Consider the following 12,550-nt stretch of genomic DNA (forward strand, 5'->3'; position numbering starts at 1 on the left):
TTAGTACCTCAAATGTACATATTACGACCTAAAATGGACATATTAGCTCATAATATTGACATATTACCTCCTGAAATGGACATATTAGCACCTAAAATGTACATATTAACACTTAAATGTACATATTAACACTTAAAATGTACATATTAACACCCAAAATGTACATATTAACACCTAAATGTACTTATTAGCTCATGAAATGGACAAAAGTTTACCTTTTGAAAAGGTACAGCCCCAGTGACAACTTTTGTACTTTTTTTTTCTGAGTGTGTGATGACCAAAACATTATTTGTTCATCCTTCAAAGATGACCCCCATTTATAAACCTGAAAGTTTCAAGATCTAGGAAAACTCACACTTATTTAAAAATATTTTTTCTTTAAACAAATAGGAAATTTCTCTGGCATTTCTTTCTTTTTGCTGTATCGAAAACGTACCGAACCGTGACTTTAAAACCGAGGTACGTACCGAACCGTGATTTTTGTGTACCGTTACACCCCTATTTCTAATACATTACAAGTTGGTACATTGTAAATATTTTTTAAATATTAAAATGATAAATACATTTCTATTTATCTCCAAAAGTACTCCAAAAATGTATGGTAAGAGCAACTTAAGTGTGTTTTCTTTAAATGCACTAAAACTTCACTAAAAGTATGCTTGTGCTTAGCATATTTCTAAAAAGTGTAACAAATCATATATTTGTAACCAATGTACTTATAGTAATCTTTCTAGAAATTTGTTAAAATTATGCTTGGTTTTCAATATACTTTTAGAAAATATACTTAAGTACTATATACTAAAGTGTGTTAAAATTTGTATTGTGAAAATAGGTAAAAAGCATGATGCTAATATACTTATACTTAATATATTTAAAGATAGTACATTTTTTGTTAGTATATTTGCAATGAACTATTGACAAAGGGAATATATTTCAAATACAATAAAGTATTTTTTACACTAAAGCTGTGGTGAGATATAGTAAGTATGACTTGTAAAAACTATGTTTAACGTTAATAGTAATTGTTGTGACTTCATGAAACCTCGTGGTGGGAATGAAACTTCAAAATGATTAGGAATAACTCTTAAATGCATACTGGATATCAAGGGTGAAACTGTTAATAATGTAGACAGACATCAATCTCATTCAGTGTCAGTCATGTGTGCAGTGAAATATAATTTATTAAGCATATAAAATCTGTAATTAGAAATTAACAACATGGAAAGTTTGAAATGCAATCATAATAAGATATTTTATGACTTTCAGAACTAAAATTATTCCCGATTCCTGCAGAATCAGCAAAAAATACAAACGGACAATATCAATGAGGTGTTGGTAAAAATGAGTGAAAGTAAATGAGACAGATCTCTCTCGTTGCCGACTTATAATAGCCAAAACATCTCAAGAGAAGAAAAGTGTCCAGTTTCAGTCTTGTGTTTAAATTCTCAGGATCATATTTTCGTATTTCTCCAGTGTGGATCTTCTCATGTGTTTTCAGAAGTTCTGACCGACTGAATCTCTTGTCACAGTCTGAACACTTGTAAGGTTTTTCTCCAGTGTGGATCCTCTCATGCTGTTTCAAACAGGCCAGTCTGATAAAAGTCTTCTCACACTCAAAGCACATGTACTCTCTCACACCAGTATGACTTCTTTCATGTTCTTGTAAACTACACACCTGTGAAAATCTCTTTCCACACACAGAACATGAGAGTGGCTTCTCCTTCGTATGAACTGTCAGGTGTCTCTTCAGGTCTGATGACCCAAGAAAGATTTTGCCACACTGATCACACATGAACGGCTTCTCTCCGGTGTGGATTGTCATGTGACTCTTAAGGTGTCCTAATTGACTGAAGCTATTCCCACATTGTTTGCATGTGTACGGCTTCTCTCCGGTGTGGATCCTCATGTGAACAATAAGGGATGATAATTGACCGAAACTATTCCCACATTGTTTGCATACATGCGGCTTCTCTCCGGTGTGGATCCTCATGTGTATTTTAAGGTTTGATAATTTACTGAAACTCTTCCCACACTGATCACATGTGAACGGCTTCTCTCCTGTATGAACTCTCGCGTGAATCTTCAAAACAATTTTTTCTGAGAATCTCTTTCCACACTGTTCGCATGTGAACGGCTTCTCTCCAGTGTGAACTCTAATGTGACGCTCAAGACTTGGTTTGCATGTGTAACTCTTTCCACACTGAGAGCAGGTGAAAGATTTCTTGTCTTTTCTTTTCTTTAAAAATGTATTTTTAGCCTTTGAGCGACTCGAAGGTTTTTCTCCAGGTTGGACATGATGTTCCTCCTCCACTTCACTCAGTTCTTCACTCTCCTCCTCCACTTCCATTGGGTCTGACATGAAAGAAACTCTCATTTTCAAATGATCCAAATAATCAAAATAATTCAAAGAGAGAAATATGAATAGAGATAAAAATGATCCCAGATGTAACGGAGAACTTCTATAAAATACTACAATAATTTATTTAGTCTTTTTTATAAATTAATTATACATCCCTGTGATATCAACACAGCACTAACGATTGGAGATCCTGAGGTGAGACATGCTCAGACACTGAGTGCAGAAACAACAGAAGTCAGCCTCTCAGACCACTTGTCAAAGCTGTCTTCATTTTCTGGAGCTGTGCAAGCTGTGGCTCGCCTCATTCGCCCAGCTAAAGGGGATAAGTCCAGCAGTCACAGTATGGTAGCTGAACGGGAAGATGCTGAACGCATCATCATTAATGACTTGCAAAGAAACACCTATTCAGGGGATATCAAGTTATTGAGAAAGGGGGTCCAGCTGTCACCTCGCAGCAAGCTGTATCATCTTGATGTTTTCTTGGATCAAGGAGGAGTACTCAAGGTGAGAGGAAGGCTTTGCGATGCGCTCCTACCCAGTTCAGTCAAACACCCAGTTGTCATTCCTAAAGATCACAACATAACAAAGATGATCATCTCTCAATGTCATGAGAATGTCAAGGACCAAGGAAAGGGCCTCACAGTAAATGAGATCAGATCACAAGGTATGAGCAGAGCAGTAGCATCCCATGTGCATCACTGTTTGACCTGTCGTAAGCTCAGTAGACGAACAGAAGAACAAAGAATGGCAGACCTTCCCTCAGAGCGTACAAATCCATCCCCACCATTCACATACTGCGGTATGGACTGCTTTGGTCCTTTTGTCACTAAACAGGGTCGGCAGGAACATAAAAGGTACGGCCTCCTTTTCACATGCTTCAGCTCACATGCAGAGCTATTCATATAGAAATGCTAAATGACATGTCTATAGATGCCTTCATTAATGGCCTGCGCTTTTTCGTTGCATTACGGGGAGCAGAAATGTGACCAAGGCACCAACTTTGTAGGAGCCAAGAATGAACTGAAAAATGCTCTAAAGGAAATTGACACAGATCGTTTGACAGTGTTCTTAGCTGAGAAGCAATTCAACTTTGTCCTGAATGCGCCCCGTTCAAGTCATGCAGGTGGGGTATGGGAGAGACAAATCAGAACAGTGAGAAATGTTCTTCGCTTGACCCTCTCAGTCTTCTGACAGTCTTCTCTTTTATGAAGCGATGGTGATTGTTAACAGTAGACCACTCTCAGTTGACAACTTAAACGACCCCAACAGCCTTGCACCTCTCACCCCCAATAAACTGCTTGCTATGAAATCCATTCCAGCATTACCACCACCAGGCAGAATCGTCAGAGAAGACGTCTATGCCAGGAAAAGGTAGCGTCATGTTCAGTATCTAGTAGAGCAGTTTTGGAGTCGTTGGCGTAAGGAGTATCTATCCAACATCGCCACCAGGCATTGCTGGGACACAGCAAGGAAAAACTTGTGAGTGATATTGTCATGGAAAAGGCTGAAGATCTGCCCAAAAATGAGTAGCGTCTCGGCCAGTGTTACAGAGACAACTACAGATAAAGACGGGCTTGTGAGACGAGTCAAGGTATGCCTTGGTGACCGGAATCTGGGAAAGGATGGTCGTGGACTCAACAAGCTGTCCGTCATTGAACGGCCAGTTCAGAAGCTGATCCTGTTGCTAGAAACTAATCTAGCTGCTTCTGAGAACAACCGAGTGTGTCCTTTTCCTCATATCAATTAAATTCTAATATTCACTCACCATAGTATCCGAGTTGAAGGTTAATTTTTTTAAAATCATTTGTGATTTATATTTCGTAGTGTTCTACAAATCACTCATGATTTGGTGGGAATGTAAAACACCATAAAATCTCCCAATTTCTGAAATAGGCCGTCACCTTTACCTCCAGCCATAGAGAGCGGTGTGGTCATGGAATAACTGATTAAAGTTTTCACAAAAAGGGGACTCTTATTGAACCTGAGCTAAAAACTCTTAATTTGTTTTTTGTTTTGGTTTATTAATGTTTTCGCTGAATACAACATCTTGACGCTGCATTTTTATTTTGTTTTAAAAGAGCATCTGTCACTTACCACACATGATGTCCATGTAAGGAAGTGCAGTGGCGCGCTGTGTGTATGTTGGCGCACTTTCGATGTGACGCATCATTCTGCTTAGAGCTTCCTGAGAAGTGAGACGATTTTTCCGAACTGTTAAAATGTCTATGAAAACATAGCTTTAAAACGTTTATTTCTACCTCTCAGCTCCTGGCTTATAAGACTGATCTCTTGAAAAGGCGTATGTATGACACACCAATTCGTATTTCCATTTTTGGCGTACTATCAACACGCATAATCACTTTCAGCGTGTTTATGAACGCTGTTGACTTAACGTTACATTACTGCATATATAAATATATGACCTACCCCAACCCCGTCCCTAAACCTACCCCGGGTTAATAGCATTTACGAGTCTTCCCCTACCATACTAGGAAAAAAAATATTGCTCCCCAGATGTAGATCTACATTTTTCTTAGTTTTGCTCTGACATTTAACAGCATGTACATACATGCGGAATCACTCGGACATTTAACGGCGTAGACATACACGCAGATAGCTCAAAATACATATAGATAACACACCTCTTGACTTGAAAGTGGCGTGTAAGTGCAAAAGTCATGATGTCATGTTGACCTGATAAAGGGCTCAAGGTACCGTTTTCAATTTATGTTGTCCGCTAAATGAGACTAAAGTGTATGTTTCGTTATCATTTGAATGGTCAATGGTTCGTTAGCATAACCAATGCACGTGTATAAATCAGTGAAGTTGTGTCATTTAGTCCATTTAGCACTGTAAAAGGAGATTGTTGTAATTAATACAATTTATAATTCACATTCAGGTTTTATACAGTACAGTAAAGCAAGGATATTTCATCAGCCTGCTCAATAAAAAGTTGAGTTGTCGCAACATTCATTTAGCTATTACTTACTCGGAAAAAATTCTTTCAAAACATCAGTCCCTGAGAGTACCTTGCATCTGTTCAGCCGGGAATGCTACTATCTCGTCATAGTGTGAACATTTGTAAGGTTTTTTTCCAGTGTGGATCTTCTCATGTTTTTTCAGAGCTGATGAATCAATTAATCTCTTGTCACAGTGTGAACACTTGCAAGGTTTTTCTCCAGTGTGGATCTTCTCATGTTTTTTCAGAGTTGATGAATGATTGAATCTCTTGTCACAGTGTGAACACTTGTAAGGTTTTTCTCCAGTGTGGATCATCTCATGTGTTTTCAGACCTGATGTCTGATTGAATCTCTTGTCACAGTGTGAACACTTGTAAGGATTTTCTCCAGTGTGGATCTTCTCATGTGTTTTCAAATATGATGACAGACTGAATCTCTTGTCACAGTGTGAACACTTGTAAGGTTTTTCTCCAGTGTGAGTCCTCTCATGTGTTTTCAGATTTGCTGACTGACTGAATCTCTTGTCACAGTGTGAACACTTGTAAGGTTTTTCTCCAGTGTGAATTCTCTGGTGTATGTTTAAATCTTTCCCTGTTGCAAAAGTCTTCCCACACTCAAAGCACATGTACTCTCTCACACCAGTGTGTATTTTCTGATGTTTATGTAAATATGACAGCTGTGAAAAATTCTTTCCACACACAGAACATGAATGTGGCTTGTCCTCCATATGAATTCTCAGGTGTCTCTTCAGGTCTGATGCCCAGAGAAATGCTTTGCCACACTGATCACAAGTGAACAACTTCTCTCCGGTGTGGATCCTCATGTGAGCTTTAAGGTGTCTTAATTGACTGAAATTATTCCCACATTGTTTGCATGAGAACGGCTTCTCTCTTGTTCTGGCTCTTGTTTTCTTTAAATATGTCTTATTAGTCTTTGAGCGACTCAAAGTGTTTTCTCTAGGTTTGAAATGATATTCCTCCTCCACTTCTCTCAGTTCTTCTCTCTCCTCCTTCACTTCTATCAGTTCTTCACTCTCCTCCTTCACTTCTCTCAGTTCTTCTCTCTCCTCCTTCACTTCTCTCAGTTCTTCTCTCTCCTCCTTCACTTCTCTCAGTTCTTCTCTCTCCTCCTTCACTTCTCTCAGTTCTTCTCTCTCCTCCTTCACTTCTCTCAGTTCTTCTCTCTCCTCCTTCACTTCTCTCAGTTCTTCTCTCTCCTTCACTTCTCTCAGTTCTTCTCTCTCCTTCTTCACTTCCACCTGGTCTGAAATGAAAAAAAAAAAAATCAAATTTTCAAATGTTGTAAATAATCTAAATAATTCAAAGAGAGAAATATGAATGGATATAAAAAATATCCCAGAAGTAACAGACAACTGCTATAAACTACTAAAATAATTCATGTATTTTTATAAATGATTTATACATTGAAACTTCCCAAGAATGAGGTACATCTTCCAGTTATTATGTTGAACATTACAGACAAAAATCCCATGTTTCTGTATTGAGAACTATTAAAGTGTTAATTGCAGGTTACATTTTTTCACAAAGATAATACAATGTCCTTACTAAACAAAGAGAAGAACCGCCGTGTTTTTTATATACCAAAATGGTGGGTATATTATGAAACGTTGGTACTTTATACTCCCCTCCCTTCCACTAGGCTGGGCGTGACGTAATAAAAGGGACTCCAAGCCAAGAGTTACAGTTAGTCTAACGGCAAGTCGGCTAACAATTCTATCGAAATGTTTTTAGATTAATTTTTCAGATTTACGCGTGCAAGTGAGTAACCTAATTTTGAAGTTTGTTGGTTAAATTTAGTTTGATTTAATTGGAACTGATTTGAAAACTGAAGTTTTCCCAAACTTGCAAACTTAAAGAGGCCGGCGGGTCCTCTGAATCTTGTGGGTCGCCAGCACTCGCCATAATCTTCCTAAGTGCTGCTATCTCTGACTCACTCACTGGGCCGTTGACCTGACAAAAAACTACATAGGCGGAGCTACAGATTATGTGTCCCTAAAGAACCTGCATATCTAACAGTAATTCTGAATTACATTAATTAATTTGCTCAGGAATTTTATTTATTTTATTCCGTATAACAGTTATGCTCAGTGTAAATGCATGCGGTCCATCAAGAATTTGATGGTTTCCCACCTCCTCAGTCTCCCGGTCGTTCTCCATAGTCAAGCCACAAACAGAAGTATGGGTTGCTAGTAGGGTTGCCACCTGTCCCGGGAAATGAAAGCACTTTCCCGGGACACTGAATGTCCCGGTTTGCGAAAGGCTACGTGAATATGTATGTTCAAACTGTGTAGTGCCAATATGACATCATGACTTTTGCGTAAACATATCTCTACGCATTTTGAGCTATCCGTGTGTATCCGCGTGTATGTCTACGCCATTAACGTCCGAGTGATTCCGCGTGTCTGTACACGCCGTCAAATATTCGCACGAAACGAAGCAAAATGTAGATCTACATCTGGGGAGCGATCTTTTTTTTCCCTTGGATGGTAAAGGAACAGTCATAAATGCCATTAACCCCAGTGACGGGTAGGTTTAGGGACGGGGTTGAGGTAAGTCATATATTTATATATACAGTAATAACGTTAAGTCAACGGCGTTCATAAACACACTGAAAAGCGATTAAGCGAAAATGGAACTACGAATTGGCGTGTCATACACACGCTACTTCATGAGATCAGTCTGGTAGTGCTGGTAGCAGGGCTCCACATAAGCAATGGCCCGATGGCCCGGGGCCAGTAAAAGAGTATGCGGGCTAGTTGATTGGCCAGTCACTTGCCCGCGCAGGCCAGTAACTGGCGATCAGCTAAACATACAGCAAACGTCATACACAATGTGGCACGAAGAGTGTCAATGTTAAAATGCCAAAGAACTTTAGAAGACCGATAAGCTCGGACGTTATTGTTATTGCTGTCGCTGGAGAAATACATGTAGGCTATCATTTATTATTGCTATAAAAAATTAACCATCTCGCTGAGTCGCCAGCCATGTCTAGGCCTATATATAATACAATTAAACCATTTGTCTGTGATGCATTTTGCTATTCGCGCAGTCCAGAAGAGGGAGAGAGAGAGAGATAGCTCATGCGGTGCCACAGCGCGCACAACACCTGACGGAGGACAGAACTAAACATTCAAGTTATGATTACACTTTAGATCTGTGATATAATAATATGATTTTATTTTAGATTTCAGCTTCCAAAGATTATAGAATATATTTGAGGTAAAACCACTAAAAACTGCATTCTGTCTAGCGCAACGTCCTTCCCATCACAGCAGTACAGTAGCACGCTGCCATTTCTCCTTAACTCAAACTTTAATACAGAATCAGCACGATCGGTGATTGTTGTAAAATGCAGTCATTTCTGTTGCTAAATTGCGGGGTGCGTTTAATAATAAAAAGAGCTATTAAAAGCACAAAAAGCGCAAGAGATGCTGTTCCCGATGCGGCGCGCGCTCCGAAACGGACCGCAGCGAGATAAGTATATACTTTGGGCTTCATGTGCGCGTCTAAACGACCAAATGTACACAACAATGTGTCAAAATGACTGGCTTGGAGATTCACTTAAACAGTTTATATCTAAAATGGATGCAGTTATGGAAATAGTTGGGAGAAAATGGTGCATCAGTAGTAGACTTACATCTGCATTCGTTCTTAAAGGGGAAGCAGTCTAATATGCGGACGATTGCGACATTACTGCGAATCAAACAACTAAAGGCAAAAAGAAAATCACTCACTGCTCTTGAATGAATAACTTTAGCTTTAATAAGTAAGATGAGGAGACTGAGGGAAAAAGAGAGAGAGAGATCGAGATGAGGAGAGAGCAGGTATTGACAAATAATCTACTGGACGCTGAAATTAGGTTATTTTTGCATGTCTCCAGGGTCTCTCTCTTAATTCCTGAACTTCCTTCACTGTTTTGATTAATCCTAATGTATATAATAAATACAGTTTAATGGAAAAGTGCTTTTCCTTTTATTTCTTTCAGGGCCAGTCAAAATATAGAAGGGGCCAGCAAAACTCTGATCTACTGGCCCCGGGGGCCAGTGGGGATTTTTTTCTTATGTTGAGCCCTGCTGGTAGACTTGTCGTGACTGTTTTCCAAAGATGGCGCCGCCTGTATACACGAAGTGAACTGTCTTTATAAAGTATCTTCTTATTAAACGGTCTGTTTACAAAGTTCCAATGCTTCGTTTTGCATGTATGTTTGAGTCCCCAATATGTTACTGCGTTAGTGTGGGGCTATTTTGAGCCTTGTTAGTGGTATAAACTAGCGATTTCTTTGTACTTAGTAAATGCCCCCATTACTAGCGTTATACGCTAAACAGTTTTTAGAGATAAAACTCTTTACATTCGATTATCATGAAAACAAATCTCAGAGAACGATTGACTAGGTACCGATGTTTTATTAGACCAAAGGTTCATTTTGCACCGGAGTTCTCCTTTAAAATACACAATACACTGGCATATTTTGATTAATATTTTGACACCATCAGATTGATATTTAAATTACATTAAAATCTTTCTAAAACGTTTGAATTATTAAGGCCCGTTCGAGAAACAAAAGATCAATTGAATTTTACTGCGAGAAAGAACACAAATGTTTGCAGAAAAGCAGAATAGATTGTACATTTTGAAATTATTATTATTTGTTATACAAGTCTGTAAAAATTTGCACAGTTTAGGTCAACGTTCTGATAACATTGTTAACAAATTGTAAACCATATATAAAATACATGTAAAATAAAGCTATTTATTTTGACTTGATGTTGACAATTGATATGAAACTTTACTGACCATTTTTTGGAAGAAAAAAAAAACTACTTTTGCAGCCATTTCATAGTTTATCTGTTTATCTAAAAGTTATTATATGCTTGAATGTTTCTAACATGAATGTTCTTCAGCATCATGAATAAATGAATGAATGAATGAATGAATGAATGAATGAATGAATGAAGAATAAACACCAACCTCTTTGTTCTTCAGGATCTTCAGTGTGTTTCATTCTGCAGGGTTCTGGATCACTCATGTTCTCACTGTCCTCTTTAATAAAGTCAGTCTTTGCAGATTTCAGCTCTTCCTGATGCTCTGATGATCGTCTTTACTTGTAGATGATGGGAATTTACAGCATTTATTGGAGAATGACAGTGGGAGGAGCTTCAATAATGATGTGATCTGCCAAAATTTCAAAAAAGTTACTGAATTTGTTTTTAATCTCACAGACAACAGATTAAAATAATTCTTCCAAATTTAAATAATGATAAGAAAATGAAACAAGCTACATTATAAGCTACATAAAATAAGCTACATTATAGTAACCAACAAATTTTCTCAGTCTGTTCACATTAATGACATGAGTTAAGTGTCAATTTACAGGAGATCTGAAGACATCAGCATAATAAATGAGGTGAAAACAGGAACTATTGTCATGAAATAAAGAGTGTTTTCAGCAGATCTGTTAATATTGATGATCCTCAGACTATCAACACTCATTCAACAAGACATTCAGGATCATCAGCAGATCATCTCACTTTATTCCGAGTGTTTACTGTTAGAAACACATTATTTGAGTTAGGATATGAAAAGCCTGTAAAACTGCTCTAGTGAAAGGCAATACTGTTATTTTTCACAATATAAAATGGATAAATCATCAATAACAGAAGAAAAGGTTTTATTAAAATATATATTTACTAACCTCTACAGGCAAATAACTATAGTTTGACTTTATAATATCTATTAATTGCAATTAATTCAATCATTAACATGTTACAGATTTGTATGTACAGAAATGGACAATGATAATAAAACTCTTAAAAAATTACGCTGTTTCCTGTCAGTCTTCATTAATATTTGGGTCAGTGATAAACAAGGTTTGTCAAGATGAGAAATTCTAAGATTTTATTTAAGTTATCTCTAAATGTAATTTTTTTTATTTGGTTTTTCAATATTTTTCAGGACATGCTGACAACACCAACATAGCATAGCAAGGGTTTTGCTTAACCATTTACAGTTTTCTAATGATGAAAATGTTAAATAATTTTTATTTTATCTTCTGTGATGGTGAAAAAGCCACATCACATCAACTATATGTAATCTGCCAAAGATAAATGTAGACAAAGAAGTAAACATGAAAATGGCAACAGCAATACTTCCAAATCAATGTCCCTCACAGATCTCAAACTTTGCCTTGACACAGTTACAGTTCTCACTCCAAACATCGAGACAATCACTCAAACGAACACACACTCGCTCATGTCTGAATGAACTCCACATATTCTCCTCAGACTCGCTGCTGCTGCACTAAATGTTTATTTCAGGAGGAAGACGCCAGAAAAGACACTCAAGTATCGCTGTGATCGATGAAAACAAAAAATGAGTCTGTCGCTTAATCAATAGTATAAAGTGTGTGATGGGTATGTAAATATGAGAAATACCGTGAACTGCTCTCCTCACCTCAGAAGACTCGACGCTGAAAATTCAATGAGGGAAGAGACGGCGCGAACGGTGACGTCATCGGCATCCGAAGCACGGGCGCACATTGCGCGCGAACGGGACAAATCTTCTTCTTTCGAAGTTTTATGGCAGTTGGCAATCCAGCTAAAATGCCCATTTACCGCTACCAACTGGACAGGAGTGTTAAGCGTTAACCGAGTGAAGCTGATTAAAAAAAAATCTATTAAACTACATTCTGTTAGCCAATGCTGTTTCCCTTATATAATCTCTCCATTTTTTTTTCCTTTTTATATCCTGCCTGGACGCTGACTTTCTATTTACTCACTAAAGCTGAATAGGAGTCTGAGCAAATCTCGCTATATTCAACGTTTTCCATTCAGTGAAGTGCCATTAAAATCCCAAGTTTGGTCTACATCTGTTCAAATAAATTAACCCTGTGGGATCTAAGGTGTTTTTGGGGTCCTTGTGATGTTTTGACATGTCCTGACATTAGTGCTTTTTCAGTTGCTTATAAAAGCTATTTCTTTCATAAAAAATTCCATATACCATATTCTAAAATGGTAATAAATTAATTGTATACAAAATTATAAAACATAACTTCATTTAAAATGCATGAAGAGTCCTGAACATGGTAGCTATAATTTGATGCAACTGGTATCGGTCGATTCTGAAAAATATGGTATCTGTCCATCCCTATTTGATACTGGATATCAAGGGTGAAACTGTTAATAATGTAGACAGACAGCAATCTCATTCAAGGT

At 37.7% G+C, this 12,550-nt stretch overlaps 2 protein-coding genes across 2 annotated transcripts in view; both read right to left on the reverse strand.

Annotated features, from left to right (window-relative positions):
* Positions 1 to 1,163: 1,163 nt before the first annotated feature.
* LOC120486162 (uncharacterized) lies at positions 1,164 to 2,374 on the reverse strand. Its single transcript, XM_089129194.1, has one exon. It carries the CDS (start codon positions 2,372 to 2,374, stop codon positions 1,322 to 1,324), a length of 1,053 nt encoding a protein of 350 aa, XP_088985320.1. The 3' UTR covers positions 1,164 to 1,321.
* A 2,997-nt stretch (positions 2,375 to 5,371) lies between these two features.
* The window catches only part of LOC120486160 (uncharacterized), a 30,294-nt gene continuing 23,115 nt past the window's right edge, over positions 5,372 to 12,550 (reverse strand). The window contains exons 6-7 of the mRNA XM_089127475.1: positions 10,308 to 10,435; positions 5,372 to 6,582 (exon numbers count right to left, since the gene is read on the reverse strand). Of these exons, the coding sequence (XP_088983601.1) occupies positions 5,372 to 6,582; positions 10,308 to 10,435 (1,339 nt within the window). The remainder of the gene's footprint in view (positions 6,583 to 10,307; positions 10,436 to 12,550) is intronic.

Source organism: Pimephales promelas, chromosome 3, assembly GCF_988280905.1.
Source record: "Pimephales promelas chromosome 3, fPimPro1.hap1.1, whole genome shotgun sequence".
NCBI classification, from domain to species: domain Eukaryota; kingdom Metazoa; phylum Chordata; class Actinopteri; order Cypriniformes; family Leuciscidae; genus Pimephales; species Pimephales promelas.

Excerpts from the sequence above, each read along its gene's own strand:
- LOC120486162 (XM_089129194.1), bottom strand. The coding sequence starts at position 2,374 with ATGAGAGTTTCTTTCATGTCAGACCCAATGGAAGTGGAGGAGGAGAGT.